The 22,153-nt window shown below is 47.0% G+C and overlaps 1 protein-coding gene across 2 annotated transcripts in view; it reads right to left on the bottom strand.

The window, feature by feature from the left end:
• AGBL4 (AGBL carboxypeptidase 4) overlaps positions 1-22,153 on the bottom strand; it is a gene marked incomplete at both ends in the record, with an annotated part of 1,417,540 nt that overhangs the window by 99,874 nt on the left and 1,295,513 nt on the right. For both annotated transcript variants that reach the window (XM_082833557.1, XM_082833556.1), the window contains one exon: positions 18,975-19,086. In XM_082833557.1, coding sequence (XP_082689683.1) covers positions 18,975-19,086 — 112 coding nt within the window. The remainder of the gene's footprint in view (positions 1-18,974; positions 19,087-22,153) is intronic.

The raw sequence follows: 22,153 nt of genomic DNA, 5'->3' as shown, positions 1-22,153 counted from the left end.
GGAGGAAAAGCCAGGTGTCATAGGTCTGGATTTCCAAGGTCGCCCTCCGATGAAAAGAAAACCATGGGCAGCCCACTCTGTTGGCAGAGGTTACGATGAATCAGAGTGCTGTGGTTTCTTTCTTGTACTTTTGCCACATGAAGGACTATTGGCATTAACTAAGACACACATTCACCCAGAAGCACCTCCCTCTGAAATGGAAGATGCTAAGCAAAAAGATGCAATAAATGCCAAATGAATCTATGCCATTAAATCACTGTGTGACCTTGAGGCAGTCATTTCCCTTCTGGCATCAGTTTTCTCATTTGCAAAATGAAGAGGCTGGACAAGAATCTCTCATTTTCTTTCTGGCTCTGACAGTCTATGATTTGATTGCCTCTAACTCATTAGTCTCAACTGGCTTGAAAGGGACCCAGTGGTATTGAGAATAATCATAGGAATCCATCAAAATGTAGTCCAAAGAAGGTAATCTTGAGACATGAGATGACGTAAGGGAAAGGGCTCTGCACACTTTGCAGGCTCTATTGTGTGCTTTCCATTGAAAAAAGGTTGGCAAATATGCCCCTTTTTCCCCAGCTTGCATCACCCTGGTGGCCTTCCCCTTACTTCTAACATCCAGCAATCTTTCAGGCCATTCTACCTCACCCTCTTTACCCAGTGAAACTGTTTTCTCCTCTCATCAGAAAGAAAAGTAGCTCTAAACCAAAGGAGTATGTCATGACACGCATAAAGATGTACAAATAACATGCTGGGGAAAGCAAAGGAGCGAAAGAAGGAACCCAGACTTCAGAGTTCAATAGGTTTGGCTGGGAATCCCCATGTCTCTTTTTGTTCATACATAAAATGGGGGTGATACTTACCTAGCACAGTTGTCCTCAGAAATAAAGGATACAAAATAGTTTATGGGTTCATGTAAGTACTCATTTACAGCCATGACAATGACAGAAGGCTTCCCGGAAGTGGTGGCATGGAGACAAACCTGAATGCTGTGTAGACTTCTGAGGGCTGGCCAGTGAGAGGGGAGGGGTAATAGTCCAGTTAGAGGGGAGCGTGCGGGGGTGAAGGTGCAGGGATGAATGTGAACTTAAGAGAGTGGCAACGTGAATGTGGGTGAGACACGTGCCTTTTTGGGAGAAGAGGAACAGACAATTAGGATAAGAGTAAAAGTTTCCTGCACAGGAGTATAGAGACATGAGTCTAAAGCTTTGAATACCAAGCTGGAGGGTCTTCAACCGGTAGGTAATAGGGATCCCTGAAGGGCTTTAGGAAATTCGCTTTAGGAAGCTGTGAGTGTGCTGCGTCCCCCACCAAGATGTGAGGAGGGAAGAGAGACAGTCGCCCTCCCACAGGAGGGCTGCTGCTGTATTCATCCGAGATAGAAATCTGAGCTCCGGGGGAAACATCAGGCCGCACCTTGAACTGAAACAGATGTGATTACTGTAGAAAAAATTTCTTTGAGACTTTAAAAGTTCAATTTTCTTCCTTTTAATCTCTTAAGAGAATCACTGGTTTTAAACCCAAGATAGTGAAAATCCCTGGTAATAAAATGAACCCAGAACTCCAACTGCTGACCAGATCTGAGTAAGATCGCCTTTACTGCTTGCTTTCCTTTCAGCCATCTTAAACTCACACCCTCAGTGCGTCCACCCTGTACCCCAAAGTTTGCTCCTGCCATAGGTCGAGGCCTTGCTACTCAAAATGGGGTCCTTGGGGCTTCCCTGGTGGCACAGTGGTTGAGAGTCTGCCTGCCGATGCAGGGGACACGGGTTCGTGCCCCGGTCCGGGAAGATCCCACACGCCGCAGAGCGGCTAGACCCGTGAGCCATGGTCGCTGAGCCTGCGCATCCGGAGCCTGTGCTCCGCAACGGGAGGGGCCACAGCAGTGAGAGGCCCGCGTACCGCAAAAAAAAAAAAAAAAAAAAAAAATGGGGTCCTTGAATTAGCAACATCAGCATAACCTGGGAGCTTGTTAGAAAGGCAGATTCTCAGATTGCACTCCAGACCCACTGATCAGAACTTGAACTTTAATGAGATACTCAGGTGTTTCCTGCCCATTAAGGTTTGAGAAGAACTGGATTACAGTGTGCCCTCAGATCCCAGGAGTTCTCTACAACCAGGGGAGGGCAGAGCCGGTTCAACCTCTTCATTGAACTAATGGGGAACTGAGATCCAGAGAGAGGAAAGAACTGGGTTTCCAAGGTTACAAAACTAATGAGCATAACTGGTGTAGTGAAGTTAATAACAGTACACCATGTGGTCTAATAAAAAATAATTCTCGACCTAAACAGACATTTCTCTAAAGACATACGGATGGCCAATAGGCACATGAAAAGATGCTCATCATCACTAATTATCAGAGAAATGCAAATCAAAACTACAATCAGGTATCACCTCACAACAGTCAGAATGGCCATGATTAAAAAGTCTACAAATAATAAATGCTGGAGAGAGTGTGGAGAAAAAGGAACCCTCCTACACTGTTGGTGGGAATGTAAATTGATACAGCCACTATGGAGAACAGTATGGAGGTTCCTTAACAAACTAAAAATAGAACTACCATATGACCCAGCAATCCCACTCCTGGGCATATATCCAAACAAAACTGTAATTCGAAACGATACATGCATCCCTATGTTCATGGAGCACTATTTACAATCGCCAAAACATGGAAACAACCTAAATGTCCATTGACAGATGAATGGATAAAGAAGACGTGGTATCACACAATGGAATGTTACTCAGCCATAAAAAAAGAGTGAAATAATGCCATGTGCAGCAACATGGATGAACCTAGAGATTATTATACCAAGAGAAGTAAGTCAGACAGAGAAAGGCAAATAGCATATGATATCAATTACATGTGGACACTAAAATATGACACAAATGAACATAGCTACAAAACAGAAACAGACTCACAGAGAACAGACTTGTGGTTGCGAGGTGAGGTGAGTAGGGAAGGATTGGGAGTTTGGGATTAGCAGACGCAAACTATTATATATAGGATGGATAAACAACAAGGTCCTACTGTATAGCACAGGGAACTATATTCAATATCCTGGGATAAACCATAAGGGAAAAGAATATGAAAAAGAATATATATATATATATATATATATATATATATATATGGCTGAATCACTTTGCTGTACAGCAGAAATTAATACAACATTGTAAATAAACTATATGCCAATAAAATAAGAAAAATAATAATTCTCTATAGCTAGCTGGAGATGAAGCACAGTACATTGCAAGCCACGTTGATTTTGGCGTCAACTCTGTGTGCGACATTTACAACCCAGGCAGGCCAAATTACTTCATCTCTCTGAACCTCATTTTTCTCTTCTGAAAAAATGGGAACAATAAGACCCTTTCAACAAAGCTGTGAAGGTTAAGTGAAATAGTGTATATGGAATATGGGACCAGAACCCAACCCAACGCAACCCTTCAGAATCCTACCTACTGTCTTTTCTCCTAATCAGAGTCAACCCAAGTCCTATTACTACAGGGCAGGTTTCCTAATTTAACAGGCGTTCCCTCTGCAGAATGGGCTCGTTCCCTCAGCTCAGGCTCTTTCCTCCTCTGGCATTTAGATACACCTACAATGGCTGGTTTTCCTTTCCTGTCTTCCCCATCAGAGTGTGTCTTGCCTTAGAGTAGAAACCGTGCCTTTATCTCTGTCTCCCCAGAGCACATCACAGTAGATGTGTTGGCAGATGGAAGGAGTGAGGGATGGAAGAGACAAGGGAGGAACAAAGAAGGAGGGAGGAAGGGAGAGGAGGAGGGAGCTGGGAAGATGCTGGCTGTTGCAAGGCAACCATTTTAGAGCATGATGGATTCATTCAAAGAAACCACTTGACAGCACAGAATTCATCTTTTTATGACTGTGACAACACTAATACATTTATTTCCCTTCTGAAATTAACTTTCTAATATTAAGAAAGGTCAAAATGAACTGCAGCAAAATGAGACATTTTGTCACTTTTAACAAATTATACCAAAGCAGACTGTCAGATTAAAGGGGGCACCATTTTGAGTCTAAACCCTGATACTGATTGTGTAATCAGAGCTCGTGCTTGCCATTCTGCTCTTTCCCTGCCCACAGACCTCCAATAGTTCCCTTTGGCCCAAATGATAAAACTCAAATATCTCAGCCTGTGTTCTGAGGCCCTTTAGAATATATTCACTTTTTTTTAAAAGCCAGTCCTTCCCCCAAAGGGACACTGTACACCAGTCAGACCCACCTCCTTCCTCCTGTCCTCTTCCTACGCACCTTTGCTCGTGTGACGTCTCTTGTCTTTACTGGCATCTCTCCCACTGTATGCCCGTGGAGACTCTCTCTACCCTTTCTCTGCCCCCACCCACCCAACCCATTGTCTGGCTCCTTGTTCCTCAGGATTTGACTTGTTCTGTCCTGGAGTCTGCCACTTCTGCTCTTTTAGCCTTGAGTTGCCCTTGACGATGGCTTGGACCCTGAATTCCTACTGCCTCTCTCACACCTTATTCTGCCCCACCCTTAATTCCCTTGGAGGCGTTTGGGAAAGGCTTGGTGGTCTAGGAAGGGACACTGAATTGGGGGGCTTTGTTAAAGGGGAAAAAGAGGGAAAGGAAACAGTGCTGACCCTCTGTCCTGTTCCTCTCGGTCCTCCCTTTTTTTTTGCGGTACGCGGGCCTCTCACTGTGTGGCCTCTCCCGTTGCAGACCACAGGCTCCGGACGCGCAGGCTCAGCGGCCATGGCTCACGGGCCCAGCCGCTCCGCAGCATGTGGGATCTTCCCGAACCAGGGCACGAACCCGTGTCCCTTGCATCGGCAGGCGGACTCTCAACCACTGCGCCACCAGGGAAGCCCCCTCCCTTCTTTTGACTCATCCATCTGTGTGCTCCGCCCTGGGCTGGACTGGGGGATACCTGCAGTCAGCAGAACAAAGATTGAACCTTGACTCTGTTTCTTGGGAAAGTGTCTTAGTAACTTTTAGGGCTTAGTTTCCCTACCTGCAAAGTGAAACAAAACAATAATCCCTATCTCACAACATGGCAGTGAGGGTCAAATGGCTGCTTATACGTGAAAGTGCTCTGAAAACTATACAGCTTTGTGACCAATTAGCAAAAATAATTATAACAGGGCTTCCCTGGTGGCGCAGTGGTTGAGAGTCCGCCTGCTGATGCAGGGGACACGGGTTTGTGCCCCGGTCCGGGAGGATCCCACATGCCGCGGAGCGGCTGGGCCCGTGAGCCATGGCCGCTGAGCCTGCGTGTCTGAGCCTGTGCTCTGCAACGGGAGAGGCCACAACAGTGAGAGGCCCGTGTACCGCAAAAAAAAAAAAAAAAAATTATAACAAGACCCATGTGCTAGTGATTCATCCCCAGGGCCTAAGTGATGTGCTCCCACCCTACGGAGGTGGTGGGGGCCTGAGTGTGAGCCCCAGCTCTACAGTCCTACCCTGTGGCCTCGGGCGGGCCAGCTCCCTGCCCTGGGCTCATGTGCTCTATGTTCTCTTTCTATGAAAGGTTAGTTTGGGGCACCTCTTCAGTTTTTCCAGTTCTGAAGTTCTCTGGCTCTACTAAGTGAGCTGTGAGACCCCAGAAGGCCAGAATTAAGTTACTAATTCAAGGTCAAAAGTACCCAAGTCAGGAGAAGTTGGGGATGTATGTGTTCTCAGGTGGTGCCGTGGTCTCTGAATAAAGAGGAGGCATCCTGAGGCGCTAACCTCTTGACTGACTTGGTGTCGGCTGACCCCACTCAAGACTCCATCCACCTCCTGACTTGCCTGGCATGTTCAATCCAGGATTTCATTCCAAGTGTTCCTTACAGTGCTGGGGGGAAGGGCAGGGTACCCAGAGTAACGGAATAAAGCTGGTATATCCATTTATAATGTCAATTGGACATAAAGACTATGGGGGTCATTCTGAACATGTGCTATACAGAGGTGTCATCATACTCAAGAAGAGGCCAGATCAACAGAATCCCTCTTTTCTAGGCTGGCCATTTACATGTCTTTTAGAGATAAAAGAGGAGACTCCTGAGAACTGCTGAGGTCCTGCTGGCTGCTCGGCCCCTGCGGAGCCCGCTCACCTCACCTGCACCAGGAAACGGGCTTTGGGATCAGGCAGCTCTGACTCCACTTCAGCTCTGCTCCCATCAGCTGTGTGACCTTGCAGGTTCTAACGCTTTTCATTTGCTCCTTCCTTTAACTGACATTTTACTGATGTGTTAAGCATTATGCTCTGGGCAAGAGAACGCAGAGGTGACAGAGACATAGTTTTATCCCTCAAGGAATTCACAGCTGAGTAGAGAAAAACGAGCACGTAAAGCAATCAGCTTGCTGTGGAGTGATAGATGTGAGCACCGGGAGAGATTACGGTGGGGTGAGGGCGGGGATGTCCTTCATGCTGAGCCTTAGTTTCCTCAGCTAAGAAATGGGGATAATGACGCCCAGTTCATAAGGCTGTTAGATGGGTTCGATGAGACAATGCCTAGCACTTAATAGATGCTCAATAAATATCAGCGCCTTCCCCCTTCCTCAGCCCACCACCCGCCTAGGATCCTAAGCAGCTGCTTTCATTTGCCCCATCTGCACAAGAACGTCCTGTCACGTAACAGAAATGTCTATTAAAGAACATGCTTTAGCAATTGGAGGAGTTTGCAAGGTCACAGCCTAGAGCTAAACTCTGACAGGAAAGAAATTGTCCTCTTGTAACAGGGAGCCTGAGTAAGTCAGCTCTTTCGATTGCTGAGTGTGCACTGGTGGTGCCAGAGAAAAGCTTTGGCCTTGACATGCCCTCTAGGTATAGCCAGTGAGAGGCCATTTCTGACAAATGGCCTTAGCTGCCAACCAGCATACAAACTCCGCCTTCCAGCTAGTCCTCCTCCAGAGCCTCTGCTAGTGCATCCCACCCCATGCCACCTGTGGGGTCTGGAATCACCCCAAGGGGTCTGGAGGATCACAGTCAATGGTATTCACTTTAGAACCATCCTTGCTGGTGTCAGCCCTTAGGGATCATAGCAGGTTGCCCCAACACACATGCACATATACCCCAAACCTGGGAATGATGGAAATCCACTTGCCCACCAGAGGTTAAACCGTAAAATCCACACAGAATGGATCAGAACAGACAAATATAGGAAGCCATAAGAGAGAAAGGCTCCATGCCTGGAACTGAGTTGACTGTCACCCAATTAAGGGTTATTAGCTCAGCTGAAGAAAGCCTGAATCACAGATGGAGATTGGGGAGTGGTCAGAGAAGCTGAGATAAAGGCTAGACCTGCTCCCAGCCTATCTTTTAAGAACTTCTTGCAATACTCTTGCGATAACCAGAACTATAGCTGTTTTTTTTAATGCTACAGTTTAAAGATAGTGACAATGTTCTGAAGATGGCTTTGTGAAATTAACATTGAAATATCAGTTACTGTATATTACTGAATTTGAGCTAATAGTAAGAATAAATGCTAACATTAATTGAGTGCTTACAATGTACCAGCCTTAGGAAATGCCATGCTAAGTGCTGAGTGCTTTCTATGCAGGGTCTTCTTTAATTCTCACAACACTGCTGTGAGGAGATGCTACTACCCCATTTCACAGATAAAGCCACAGAGGCCCAGAGAAGTGAGGTGACAGGAAGAGGCAGAATTGGAAGCTGGAGGCAATTTTTGATTGCAGAGCTCTTGCTCTTCCTCCCTGAGAGTGAAGGGTCTGCCTCTGGTCCTGGCTGACAGGACAGTATTTGAAAGCCAAAGACTTAGCAGACGAGCAAAGGGCCAAAGTAGGGAAAAAGGGCACAATCTGAGGTTTGCTCCGGGGAAGGGGAGATGAGAAGTCTTTGTTATGCTTACAAAGAGGGTGCAGAGGAGTTAACAGACTTCCTAGGATGTTAGGAGCCTGGATATAGGTACCTCTGGGACAGGCATTTTGGTTTTGTTTTGTTTTTTTGTTTGTTTTTTGCGGTACGCGGGCCTCTCACTGTTGTGGCCTCTCCCGCTGTGGAGCACAGGGTCCAGACGCGCAGGCTCAGCGGCCATGGCCCACGGGCCCAGCCGCTCCGCGGCATGTGGGATCCTCCCGGACCGGGGCATGAACCCGCGTCCCCTGCATCGGCAGGCGGACTCCCAACCACTGCGCCACCACGGAAGCCCTGGGACAGGCATTTTGAACAGAGTAGAGGTACAATGGCTGGATGGTTGGATGGAAAGATAGATAAAAGGATGGCTACTTAGAGGGACGGATGCACAAATGATACCGATTGCTTCCAGTTTCCCTCTATAAGGTGGGCTGACCTGGCTTCATGAGGCTCTTATCCTAGGGACTGGCCCAGAACCAAGCACTTGACTCTGATGAGTTTGGTTCTGTTTTATAAAATAAAATAAATTCCCTCCTCATATATGGGTAGTCAGGTCCCCTCCTCCTTCCATAACTTTTTTCCAATTTTAAAGTTAACATATATTTATGGAAAACTGTTGGGAAACATAAAAAAAGGGGGGAGAAGAAAACAACCCTATTACCCAGAAATACCACTGTTAACATCTAGTTTACCTCCATTCTTTTTGTGTACATTTTGAACCTGGTTGTTATATATGTCTTAACATATAATACATATGCAACTTTGTCTTATCTTTTTTTCACTTAAAATTGCAGCATAGACATTTTCACAATATTATAACGTCCATTACATGAATGTATTGTGATATACTTCATCAGTTTCCCACTGTTAGGCGTTTCAATTTTTCTTGGTTTTTTTTTTACTGTTTATAAATAATGATTCTGTGGACTTTTTTTTTTTTTGCATAAATCCTTATTCACACTTCAGATTATTTTAGCCTAGGTTTCTAGTACTGTAATTGCTGGCTAAAGCTACAAACACACCAATATATTTTAAACCCCAGAAAGTCATAATAACATTGCTTTTCTCTTTTAAATTTCATGTCTTCCCTGCTCCCTGAAGGAAAGCTCCCATGGCTTCAGGATCAAGTCCAAACTCCCTGGGGGAGCCAACAGGGCTCTTTATGACTGGCCGCTGCCTAGAGCCCAATCTTACTTCCAGTCCCTTGCCCTGAATTCCTCCCATCCCCATATACCAAACTCCCTGGAATTCCCTGAGTATATTCACCAGTCTAGTACATATGTCTTCACACACACTGTTCCCTCTGCCTGTAATACTTCCTGTGGTCTTTGTCTAAACAACTCCGATTCTTCCTTCAAGGCTCATCTCGGAGGTCACGTTCTCTCGCAAGTCTTGTCTGACACCAAGTCCAGTTGAGATGACCTGCTTTTCCCACATGGTACCCAGATCCCTTGTCTATTGTAACACTTCCCACCCTGTCGTGCCATCACTGGTTTACTGAGTCTGGAACGCTAGACCAGGGGTTTGCAGACTTTCTATGGCCTTGGAATCCTTTATTCAAACACATATTTTATACTAATAATAGTGAAAATCTTTTGAGAATAGATGTGCCTGGCACAGTGACTGTACAGTGCCTGAAGCAGGACACGTGGATCACTTCAGTTAATCCTCACAACAGCTTCTTACAAACAAGGAAAACTGAAGCTTAAAAAGGTTAAGAGACCTGCCCAAAGTAGCAAAGCCATTGAATGTTGAAATAAGATTTAAACCTGGGCCTGAGCCTGAGCTCTTAGCCACAAAATTATACCTTTCTGGTTAAAATGGAGAGGAGCCCCACGTGAGGGGGTCCTCAGACCTCTTGCAATTTTTCTAAAAGCAGTTGGAAATCCACTGCTCTATTCTGGATCAACAGCTCCTTGAGGGGAGGGACTGTTTCTTATTTGCCTTTGTACTCCAGTATACAGGGCTTGGGCTCAGAAAATGTGTGTTGAATGGATAAATGAATGATTTTTCCCTTTTGAAGGCTATAGGGAAGTTACTCTTTTGTATACACTTTACTAGCTTTGTAGTAAAAGCAAGAAATAGGAGCCTGGAATGGCTTGCTGAGTGGGAGAGCATCAAAGCTCATTGGACAGAAGGTCAAGTTGTGTCCAGGCTGATAAGACTTCTCACAGCCAGACACCTGGGGCCAGTACAAGGCTTGGGAGGTGGGCATTAGTACTTCAGGAGGATGGGGCAATTTCTGGATGAAAGGTTAGACAGTTCAGTTCTTGCTGGACATAGTGCTTAGTCTGGTCCCTTTCATCAGAATTCAGCTCTCTCCAGCACGGTAAATGGTGGACTAATTAGGCATCTGACTTACTTGATTTCCCATGGCTAAGGCCGATTTCTGAAATGCAATATGCTATTTGATGTACCAGCATGAATTCATCCTTAGCTCAGGAGTCTCCCAACAGTAACAACCAAAAATAACTCTTGGAAAAGTTCCACACACATTGAACACAAAACACCCTAAAATGTAACCTGTAGTCTGTCATAGGCCAGCTCAGCTGAGCCTCTAATGCGGTGGCAGGCTGTGTGCAGATCCCAATGCTCTCGGTCCAGGGGCCTGGAAGGGAGAAGGGGAGGAGTTTGCTGGAGGGGTGAGAAATGGGTGCGGTAGGTGAATTGGAAAAGTTCCTGGAAGAGATGACCTGGAGTTAAACTGGAGTGTTTGGGTAAGTGTAAAGAGGTTATTCCCAGATTATTCTCAGGCTGTCCACAGAGACCTCTTTTTAACTCACTGTGGCCTGGATAATTGGGTGCTCATGGGACAGGAAAAATGGGGAAGCACGCTTGGTCTAACCTAGAAACCAGGGTAAGTGGAACAGATACGGGCAGCAGAGAGGGGTGAGGAGAAGAATTTTAGAATTTTCAGATTTGTGACGGAGATCCTCATGGCTGGATTCTAAAATTCTGGAATTTTCAAATTTGTAAGCTTGAGAAGATTCCATATGTGAGAGCATTCTATGACAAGGGATTAGCAGGGGCAAAAAATGAAGGAACGAAGATGAGTCCATGGAAATGCAGCACGGTGAGAAAGTTGCGGAGGTCGATTTCTCTGGGATGTTCCTGTGCTATATTGATAAGGGGCAATGGGTCAGATGAGGGAGCTGCCAAGATGTTCCCAAACCATCCTTGAGGACCTACCAAGCGTGGGACCCTGCCAGGTGATGGAGAGGCACGCTGGAAAAGATGGAGCGTCTATCCTTGAGAAGCTCAGCATAAAGGAGGCAGGGAAACTATCACTAAAACACAGCATGTTGTGCGCTTTAACCAGGAGGTGTGCCCAGCTCTGCGGGCTGCCTACAGACATCCAAACAGCTACCCTTCCTGAGAACTGCATTTCAATCAATGCTCAAGAGGCCCTCATTGAGCTGCCAGCTAGTAGCCAGCCCCGCCTGGGGCAGCAGGGAGGGGAAGGCAGATCCTTTGCACTGGAGGGGTTTGCAATTTAGCTGAGAAAATGGAACCTATAGTCAGAGGAGATGCTTCTATGGTGCCAAGCCCATGGAATACACTCTATAAATGTTGATGGGATAAACCACTAGGAGACAGAAGCAAAGTCTATCAATAGACTTTGGGCCAAAGTGTTCAGGGAAATCTTAGAAGCGGTAGGGCTGGAGGTGGGTTCTGAAGAAGGGGGATTTTGAGAGTGGCTAAGCGTGACTCTTGACTTGAATACTTTTCCTTCTCTTTTTTTTTTTAACATCTTTATTGTGGTATAATTGCTTTACAATGGTGTGTTAGTTTCTGCTTTATAACCAAGTGAATCAGTTATAAATATACATATGTTCCCATATCTCTTCCCTCTTGCGTCTCCCTCCCTCCCACCCTCCCTATCCCACTCCTCCAGGCGGTCACAAAGCACCGAGCTGATATCCCTGTGCTATGCGGCTGCTTCCCACTAGCTATCTACCTTACGTTCGGTAGTGTATATATGTCCATGCCTCTGTACTCATCAGATTCCCACACATTTTTCAGAACACTGTGCAGATGCTCATTCCAGGTTCTGATGAGTGGATTTCTTCTTACCCACCTGTCTCTCCTCTCTCTCTCCCAACACGCATTCATGGCAGGCCTGTGCCCTCCCTGCGTTGGGTGTTAGGGATACAGAAGTGACCAAGGTGAAGTTCAGGGCCTTGGTGGGATCACAGTCTGTGGTGGGCTATAGGAGCTGGAGGTGGGGTTGGGGACAGTGAGGTAAGTGCTGTAATGACGAAATGCATAAAATCTCAATGGCTCCATTTTTAATATACCTACTACTGAGTGTTATTTGTGTGCATATTATCTTATCCTGAGAGAAATCTCATGAGATGGGCATTGTTGATCCCAATTTAGAGATAGGGAAAATAGGACACAGAGAGCTTAACTGACCTGACTCAGAGGGAAACTTCTAGAAGCTTTGCTGGTCCCCATGCAGTTGAAACAATATGTATCTAGTTAGTTGGTGAGAGGCATCCAGAATCTCTCATGGAAAGATGTTAGAGAAATTGGAGGAAACAACCAGCTTGACAGGAATATTGCTCTGACATGAGAGCTCCATCTATCCACCCTGCTCGCTGCCACAGTGAAAGCTATAATCTAGAGAGGTAGAAAAACGACACCTTTTATGATAGGGGGAAGTTACCCTTTAGAAAAGTAATGATTTCTCTTAAGATTCTTTAAAGTTTCATAAACCATCTCAAACTGTTGTAGGAAAATCTGTAAAAACTGCATGAACTCAGAGCCCCCTGTACAATACCACATTTACTTCCAGCCTTTACTCCCATATTCAACCTTTCCCCTGGTGGCTGTTTACTGATTTCCTGGCCATGCTGCTGGGAGTGGAAGAAAGCATTGGAGTAGACCTGCGTGTGTGACCTATGGCAGTGGTGTGAGTGCACTGCACCTACTCCTCTTGAAACCTTTAGCAGCCGGGGCAGTCTGGACATTTCCGCAGGGAATTCCTCTCCATGCTGCCCCACGGCAATAATCCCTCCTCACCTTTACAAAACGCTTCATGTTCATATAATGGGGTGTCTCTCTCCAACTTGCGAGCTAAGCAGGTCAGGGACTGTTCTTCCCTTTAGCAGATGGGCACAACGAGGCTCAGGAAACTGACATTGATGGAGCTTCTGCCATGTGCTGGGCACCTGCACAGGCATTCACTCCAGGAATGCTTCCTGTGCTTCCCTGCAGCAGCCAGGACTTTTGTGCCTTGGCGTGAAATCCTGCACAGCAGTGGAGCGTACATAACCAAGAAACAACTCCAAGATGACACAGACTTGGAGCCAGAAGGGCCCTGTGGAGATCATCCTTCAACCCCTACAGTGTATAGATGGGGGGAAATGAAGGCTCAGAGAGGGGAAGAGACTTGCCTAAGAGCACCAAGCAAACCCATGGTTCAGCCACTCTGATGGGGGAGTTACATTCCCCGCAAGGCCCTCTTGCTGCCACAAAGATCAGCCCACATAGTTCCAGCTTCTCCCTGCAGGGGACCTCTGGGATAATAAAGTCATAGATGTGGGGATGAAACAAAAATCTGGGAACCCATTGTCCAGATTCCAAAGTTCCTGAGGCCTTGGTGAGATAGCTTGCAAACGCCCCGGGGATGTGGTTTTCACCTGGGCTGGCACAGTCTGCTCCTAGGGACGGATAAGCATCCTGCCATGGGAGCAAAGAATTATCCCACCCCAGATGCCGTGGCTGTGCCTCTTGCTCTCCTGGTTCCCTCCTAAGTGTGTGTATGGGATGCAGATGGGACACCTCCAACCTTCTCCCCGGTACGCCCGTCCTTGCCCAGGTGAACTTACCCTTCCACCAGCAGGGTTCTCCCGCCAGACTGTCAGGTACTAACATGCAGGCGGCCTGCGGATTCTAGTGAGAGTCACCATCTCAGAGCCTTCTGGGCTGGTGACCAGAGAAACCTCTGTTCACCCTAAGAACAGACCTCATGGGCCATTTCCTTCTTTTTTAACTGATTGTGAAACTGTGCTGTCTGTACGTTTGTGTGCCTCTCCTTTGTGTGACTGTGTAGAACCATATACTTGTCTGTGTCTGTCTCTTATTTACCATGTTTATATAAAAATATCTTCTGATTTATGTATGTGAACATGTGCATTTTCTGCATATTTCTATGTTGTGTGTGTGTGAATGAGTGTTTGTCCTGCACGTGTTATCCAACCGTGTCGCCGCGCGCGTGTAAACGTGTGATAATTTATTTATTTATCTGACAGAAAGAGAGCAGCTTATCTTGAGGATTACAGGAGGCAAGCAAGGAAAAAAAAACCCAGCCCTGTGCTGCTCTGTTTGAAAAACTGCTCCGTGTTGTTATGGCAGCTAATTTTCCTTAAATGATTTAAGGAAACGGATCTGTCTAAAAGAGCTGCAGCCAAGTTGTTATAGCAACACAGGCCTTTCTCCTCTAGGAAAAGGCAGGGAATCACCCCAGAGCATAGAGACTTCTCCACAAAGCAGCCCTGGGCTCTGAGGGACTCAGGGGGCCGAGGAGAGGGCAGGAGGGGACGCATTCACCTCCCATGTCCGTTCCTGGGTATCCTTCTTGAGCAGCCCTGGCCACGCTCAAGTTCGGGTCTCATCGTCTTTCACCTGCACCCCTGCCATCAGTGCCTATCAGGCACTCTTCTTCCGCTTAGTCTCCATGTTGCGGACCTAGTCACTTTCTAAAGCATCTATCATTCAACATCATATTCTCTCTGGTGCCGTGTTCTGCGCTCCGCCCTGGATACACATAGGACACGTCCTTGAATAGCATGTCAGGGACGTTGGCCTTTATCCCACAAATAATGGGGAGTCACTGGAAGGTTTTAAGCAGGGGAGAGAGCCTCAGGTGGATTTAAATTTTAGGATGTCTCTAGGGTTTCTAGATTGGGGGCCTGAATGGACTGAAGTACTATTGACGCATCCATCTCTCTCCCTCGCCCAAGCGGTTTTGATCGCTCTTCAGTGATGGTACTGCTCCTCAAGGTTGAGAGAGCTTGTGCGCCACAACATTCCCGACAAGCAGCGCTTTGTTCCACTGCCTTAATTGTTTTTACAGTTATTATACTTCAATTAAAAATCAGATTAAAAAAGGGCCTAAGACTTTGATTTTAATGAGAAGAGAGCATTGGACCACAGGAAGAAGCCACATTCCTTGCCCATGAGCTTCCTCACAGCTGCCCTGTTGCATATGCTGCATACCCACCCCAGCAGCTGAGCTCTCCCACCTCCATTCTGTGGCTCAGCTTGCCATGGAAAGCCCTCTCCCCTTTCCCTGTCACCTCCCTCATCCCTAACCGATAGCCACCTGATAAAATATTTCCTATTCCTAAAGGTCCAGTCCAAATCCCTTGAAAAAACTTCCTTGGATCCCCCTGGGGATGCAAGCATGCGCGCGCACACACACACACACACACACACACACACACACACACACACACACACCAATGCTCACAGATATAGACCCTGCCCATCAGCAAGGGTCTTTCTGATTCTCTGCCTGCTGATCCTGTATGCAGAAGGCCACCAGGATGGAAGGTGTGAGGCTGTGGGCATTCAGAAACAAGGTCAGAAGCTGTCCTGGCAGTTTAGATAGCTCTGGGGTTGAGCGATTCTGATGATGTCTGTGACGGTGAAGGTCCAGGGTAGAAACGCTATTAGGGCAGATGCCTGGGACACTGCGGTGTTTACATCTGGGCACATTGACTCTCGAAGTTAAATGTGAATTTGAATGGGATACAAATAATGTTTGTTGAGGATCTGGTACACACCCGGTATTGTGTTAGGTGCTTTCACATAGCTTTTTTTTAAACACCTCTGATGTTTCTTCCTTTAAAAAAAAAAAAATTATTTATTTTGGCTGCACCAGGTCTTAGTTGCGGCACATGGGATCTTTGTTGCAGCCTGTGGGATCTTTAGTTGTGGCATGCAAACTCTTAGTTGCAGCATGCAGGCTTCTTAGTTTCAGCATGAGAACTCTTACTTGTGGCATGCATGTGGGATCTAGTTCCCTGACCAGGGATCGAACCCGAGCCCCCTGCACTGGGAGAACGGAGTCTTACCCACTGGACCACCAGGAAGTCCCTCACATAGTTTTTAGGTAGAGAGATAGTGTAATTTGTCATCCAAACAGGGATGCTTTTAAGAGTGGAAGTACGTACCATTAATAAATACTCCAGGACAATGGGTATAAACCAGAACTGCCCTGGGCAAGCCGAAACTTTCAACCATCCTTTCTGCAGATCACATTTTGTACATTCTTTTGGTAACCCTTGACGCAATTTGTAAATCTATATTTATCAGTATTTACTTGTTTAATGCTTATTCTCCCACTAGATTGTAAGAGTTAGGGTTTTGTTCACTATTACGACTACAATGCCTGGTAGTTAGAAACTGCTTGATAAATATTTGTGGAAAAAGGAAGGAAAGAATGGAGTAAGATTCTGGGCAGGGGGGCGGGGAAGAGAGGAAGAGACGGAGGGATCCAGGGTCCTGGTCCAGGTCAGCTTGGCTCTGATGTTAGTGCTCTACATCCTTGCTTGGGGCGTAAAGGAGTGGGCTTTCAGGAAGAAGGCAGCTCCCACAACTCGCTCAGCATCCTAGTGTGTTTACCAAGGTCCAACCAGGTGATGATCCATCTGGTCATAGCACAAAGATATCCTAATCCCTCTGAAGCTCGGTCTTGCCTGATCTGTATTCTGTAACAGGATCGAGTGCCCAGTTGCCTGGGAGCAAATCAATGACTTCAGATTGATGATGGCAACGGCAGGCTGATGCCTCTTCTCTTTAGCAAACTTGACGCCCTCCCTTCTGTTCCTCCCCCAGTTCTCTCCTTGGGGATTCACCTAAAACACCACTTTTTTCTGAGGCCCCCACTCTGTCACTTCTCCTGCCTCGTGTCTTTTCTTTGATCATGCCTCGCTGTCCCCTCTGTGAATAGCTCTTTAGTATCTATAAACCATATTACAGTGGGCATAACAGGATTTGCCATGTTCAATCCAGTGCAACTCAACAAAGAGTTATTGAATAGCTATTATCAGCCAGATCATAAAAAAAGGTAGGGGCTGTCCTCTTTTAATAAGAAGGTGGCAGAAGAAGGAGGTGTCATGATTCTATCAGGGAAACTACAGTTAACACCGAGGTCTGGGGGACAGAACCCAGTTGACAACAGACACCTCCTGAGCAATTCAGAAGCAGCATTTCTCTGCCAGGAAAGGTGGTCAGGATGGATCAAAAGTTCAGGGTAATAACGGGGTTTGGAGAGTATAGCTAACACCTTCTTTTGTAGACAAGGAGGGATGAATTGGAGAAGGAAGCAGATATACTAAAGCTATGGCTACGTAAGCCCTGACAGCAAGTGGGTTATAAAAAGACCTAGGGAAGCAAAGATCACAGAGGAAGATAAAAATGGCAGTTGAGTTAACTACTTTGCACCTAAGGTCTTTCTTACTTTTTCATTAATCCTTTGCTCTAATATATACATTTGTTTTTATGTACACAATTCTGCCTGGTCAATACATACTGCTCCTTAATTTAGGATATTCTTGTTGGTATCTTCAAAGAGAGTGAGTAGAATGAGGTACACGGGTGCATCATTGAAATACCCCAACTCTGGGACCTTTGCTGTCCTAGCAATCGCTGTCTGTCACCTGATGGCAGTCAAGGGGTCATAAATCACAATCATCAATGTAAGGCCAACTGGCCCGAGGCAGGGGAACACAATCAGATTCACAGGTTGCATCAGACCGAAATTCTCCGAACCACCCAGTTCCAGAAACTGCCCTGGAGACATTCTGGACCACCCAGTTCCAGGAACTGACCTGGGGACTTTGAACCCAGCCCAGCCTTCCCGCCTTTCGAGGGGCGGGACTAACGGTCCCCCAGGATACCCGAAAAGACCACCAAATAAGGAATACCCTGCGCCCTCCCAGATTCACCACACCCCTTTCCCTTCTTCCCCTATAAAATCTTGCCCGACCCTCACCCGGGGGCGACTTCTCTGGCCCCTTTCTCTCGGACCAGTGAACCTCGCCCGGGAGCGCTCCCTAATGAAGCTCACTTGAAGCTTTCCTCTGTTTCTCGGTGCCGTTTGTTAAGATCCGACCTTACAATCAATGTTGGATCAGACATAGTCTCACTATAATGTCTTCCAAACAATTGAGTCTCCTCCATGCACTATTTCTGACAGTGTCTTTTAGCTTCAAGTTGAGCACTTTTAGTAAGGCCAGGTTCACAGGTCACACACCCCCTCCGTCCTCAGGCAGCTCTAGTGGTTAAGGAGTTTTAGTTCTCTATCGACCTTACCTCTTGCTTTGGCCTCTACCTGGAAGATGTCTGACTATCCTCCTTCACAGCCCTTCAGACAGAATGATGGTGGTCGGCCTCCTTTCTTCTCTAAGCTATGAAACCCCAATGTCTTCTCCTATTTCTCACAAAGTCATATCCCTGTGAGCAAACTCAGTGTGGACATCCCCATTCCCCTTCTTTCTGGAATAGCAGGCCCTCTTCTCTAGGAGCAGATTCATCACTACCATCACACACCCCAAGGTCAACTACATGATTCCAGCGAGGCTGTCCTGTCCTTACATATCCTTGCCTCTTGGGCCACAGTTGCCCTGCCCAGAGGTGGCCGTGTCCTCCAGTTCCTGCCCAGAGGAACTCCAGTCCCTCTTGGAACTGGACCTAGAATATGAGAGTGAGTCACTCTCTAGTGGGGGAACCACTGGATGTGACAGTTGACACAAGCTCCCTAGAGATGCAGGGGGCCAGGCTACAGTCTTCAACTGTGTATGAGGCTCTGGGACTCTTCTAAAAACTTCTCTATTCTGTGTAAACTGGTTCAAGTTGTATTTCTTTCGCTTGTAACCCAAGAGCCCTGATAAATGTGCTCTGGTATATTTCCTCCACCCCACGAGATCTCCACAACTGAAGCCAGTATTCATGAGGGGTGGGGAGGCACTTGTCCAAGTCAGAGAAGAGACCAGCAGGCCTAGTCCCTCCCGGGTTTTGACCCTGAATTCCTACTTTGCAGGTCCTAGTGGGCTTTCCCAGTACAACACCGCCCTTTCCCAGATCAAGCCATAAGACCAGCAGCTGCTGAGGGGGTTCAGTTACTCACTGGGTCGTTGTACATCTGAATGATGAGCTGTTTCACCCCATGCAGGGTGGGGTGGGCCCATGGAGAGGGATCCAGCCAGTGACGGTTGAGGTCGAACCCCATCAGAGAGCACCTAGGCAGTACCCAAAGTCAGAGTCAGTACAGGAGTAGTCATTATGTCACTTACCTAGCACGTGTTTGTTTGTTTGTTTTTTGCCAGAGACAGTGCTGAGCATTTAACACGTGTTAATTCAGTCACTTTCAACAACCCTATGAGGTCACTATTATTATAATTCCTCCTTTACGGAAGGAGAAAACTGAGTCACGGAGAGGTTCAAACATATTTCTGCGGAGCAGTCTCACTTCAGTGTCCATGAGACCACAGACGCATGCGCATCTCCAGTACAGGGCCAGAAGGAAGGCTCAGGCCTAAACCATCGCTTTCCCCACTGTTCCTCTCTGTCTCACACCCACAGCCAATCCATTGTGTCTACCTTCAAAATATACTCAGAACCCAGCACTTTTTATCACCTCCACGGCTATCACCTTGAGCTTGGACCAAGGTCCGGAGTACTGTAATAATCTCTTACCTGGTCTTGTTTCCACCCTTGCAACATCCTACCCCACCTCTCACCCTACATACCCTCCCCCTTTTCCACACAACACCCAGGGTGATCCTATTAAAACATGTCGGATGGTGTCCCTTCTCTGCACAAATGGTTCTCTGCTAGATGCAGAGTAAGAACCAAAGTCCTTACCACCAGCTACAAGTGCCCATGTGGTCCCCCCGTTATCTTCTCTCACTTCAGCTCCTAACACGGTCACTCCTGCTTCTTGTGTGCCAGGTTCTGGCCTCTTACTGTTCCTCCAACAAACTGAGTGCTTCCAGCCCAGGGGCTCTCGTACAGGTTGTCCCCTCTGCCTGGAAGCCTCTTCCTCCAGGTAGCCGAGTGATTCGTTCTCACTTAGTGCCAGTCTTTGCTCACAGGTCACCTGCTCAGTGAGGGCTACCCTTCCCACCTTCTCCACAATTTCCCATGGGCACATTAATTACTTCACCAGGTCAAGTGGGACCGTGACCTCTGGTCTCCTCCTATCCCTCTTCCTTCCCTTTTTTCCTCCAGATCGACTCAAAGCCTTGCTTGTCCTTGGAAAGATGCACCACCCCCAGATCTCTGGGCCCCTGCTTCCCTCTGCTGGGCCTCTGCACACTGTAGGCTTTCTCCAGGCCAGCCCAGGCTGAGGGACAACTTCAGAAACCCTGTTCTTGCGCACAACGCAAACCACCGCATCCATCCTCTTCCTGTCCCCAGAATGTCTCCCACACAGATCTGACAATCTTGCCTGCTTGATCAAGATTCAGCTATGGGGGCATCCCTGGTGGCGCAGTGGTTGAGAGTCCGCCTGCTGATGCAGGGGACACGGGTTCGTGCCCCGGTCCGGGAGGATCCCACATGCCGCGGAGCGGCTGGGCCCATGAGCCATGGCCGCTGAGCCTGTGCGTCTGGAGCCTGTGCTCCGCAACGCGAGAGGCCACAACAGTGAGAGGTCCGTGTACCGCAAAAAAAAAAAAAAAAAGATTCATCTATGATTCTCCATCACCTATAGGATAAAATTCTGCTCTTCACAGATTTTTAACCAGATTCAAAAGTGATGAACTTTTTGCCAAATTGTTCCCCCCTTCTTGGCCCAAATTGTCCCCCTTTTCTTTTCTATCCCTTCCATCCCATCTTATTTTACTATTTTACCCATCCTTACTTATTTTCCCAACCCCTCTATTTCCTTAAGTAATAAAACTCAACCCCCTCTCAGCTTGTTACATTTACATCCCCACTGCTCATCTTACTCAGAAAAATAAAGGATTCTACTGAGGACCCCTCCTTCAAGGTGGTTGGGGTGTTGCTAGGGAGTAAATAATAATAATTTCCCCCATCACTTAAAGTAAGCTGGCTGGGAAACCTGTGGGAGAATAACTAATGTTTCGTGGGGACACATAGGGAAAGGCTTCACTGAGGAAAAACCATTTGAGTTGGGTCTTGCTGAATGAATAGAATTTTTCCAGGTGTTGGGGGCAGAAGGAAAAGTGTAAGCAAAGAAAGGAACTGTGAAGCCACCCCGGCTATTGGGGGAATGGTGGACAATTTGATTTGACTGAATCACAGAGTACTATGTATGTATGTAGTGAAGAGGTGGTGATGGTGAGCTGTAAAGGGAGTGGGAGGGGAAATGTAAGGGCCTCGAGTGTCTGGCATGGAGGTTCACTGTTTCGTATTTGCATTGCTATACTTAGATGAATTGGGTGCTGGTGTTGGCTTCTCACTGATGGCAGAGTGGGGACAGAAACAGTCATATGCAGGTTACAACAGCATCATCACCACAGTCAAGGGGTCACAGTCAGCAGACATTACTTTGTCCCAAGAATCAAGTACTTTACTAAGTATGAAATACTTTATCTATGTCAACCTTATGAGGGAGGTACTATTATTAGTCCCATTTTGCAGATGTGGAAACTGAAGCACAGAGGGTTATAAACAACTTGCTTGAGAGAAGGGGTGATGTCAGGATCGGTTTACAAGCAGTCTGACATTCCGTGCTCACAAGAAACATAGTCTAACAAGAGAAAGAAGATCTGCTCACAGGCTTACGTACATTTATAATTCAGGACCATGTTATGAGGATTAAGTGAGGACAAGCTTAAGTTAGCACAGGTTCTGGCACATAATAGCAGATCAAAAATGTTACGTTGTTGTTTCCTTGTACTTTATCACTGTTTTGTGCTACATGCTATATAAGTGGCACAGACTAATCGGTCTGTGGTCCATCAGGGGCTGGAGTGGGCGGCAGACAGCAGTGGTCAGGGATGACCTCCTGGCTTTCTCCCCAGTCTGGAAATCAGGCAGATCTGAGTTCACATCCATGCTCTGTTCCCTCTTAATGTAGTAGGCATTTGCCCATTTTCTTTGGGGAATTCCTAGCATCTAACTCTGTGATTAGATGGGGCAGCATTAGGGAGAGTTCGTTCCTCCATCATTAAAAGATGATGACACGGTGGCGGTGCCTTTTCTCTTACCCCAGAAGAGAGATGGGCCCAATGACTTGGCGTCCAGGGCAGCGGCAGGAAACCGAGACTCAGGCAACGGCTACTTCTGTCCAGCACTTAAATTTGGACTAGGTGATGCCACGCTGGGAGTTGGGTCATA

Source organism: Leucopleurus acutus, assembly GCF_964270905.1.
Source record: "Leucopleurus acutus genome assembly, chromosome: 2".
Lineage (NCBI taxonomy): Eukaryota > Metazoa > Chordata > Mammalia > Artiodactyla > Delphinidae > Leucopleurus > Leucopleurus acutus.
Note: the sequence above shows the minus strand (reverse complement) of the source record. Positions and strands in the feature narration are given on the sequence as shown.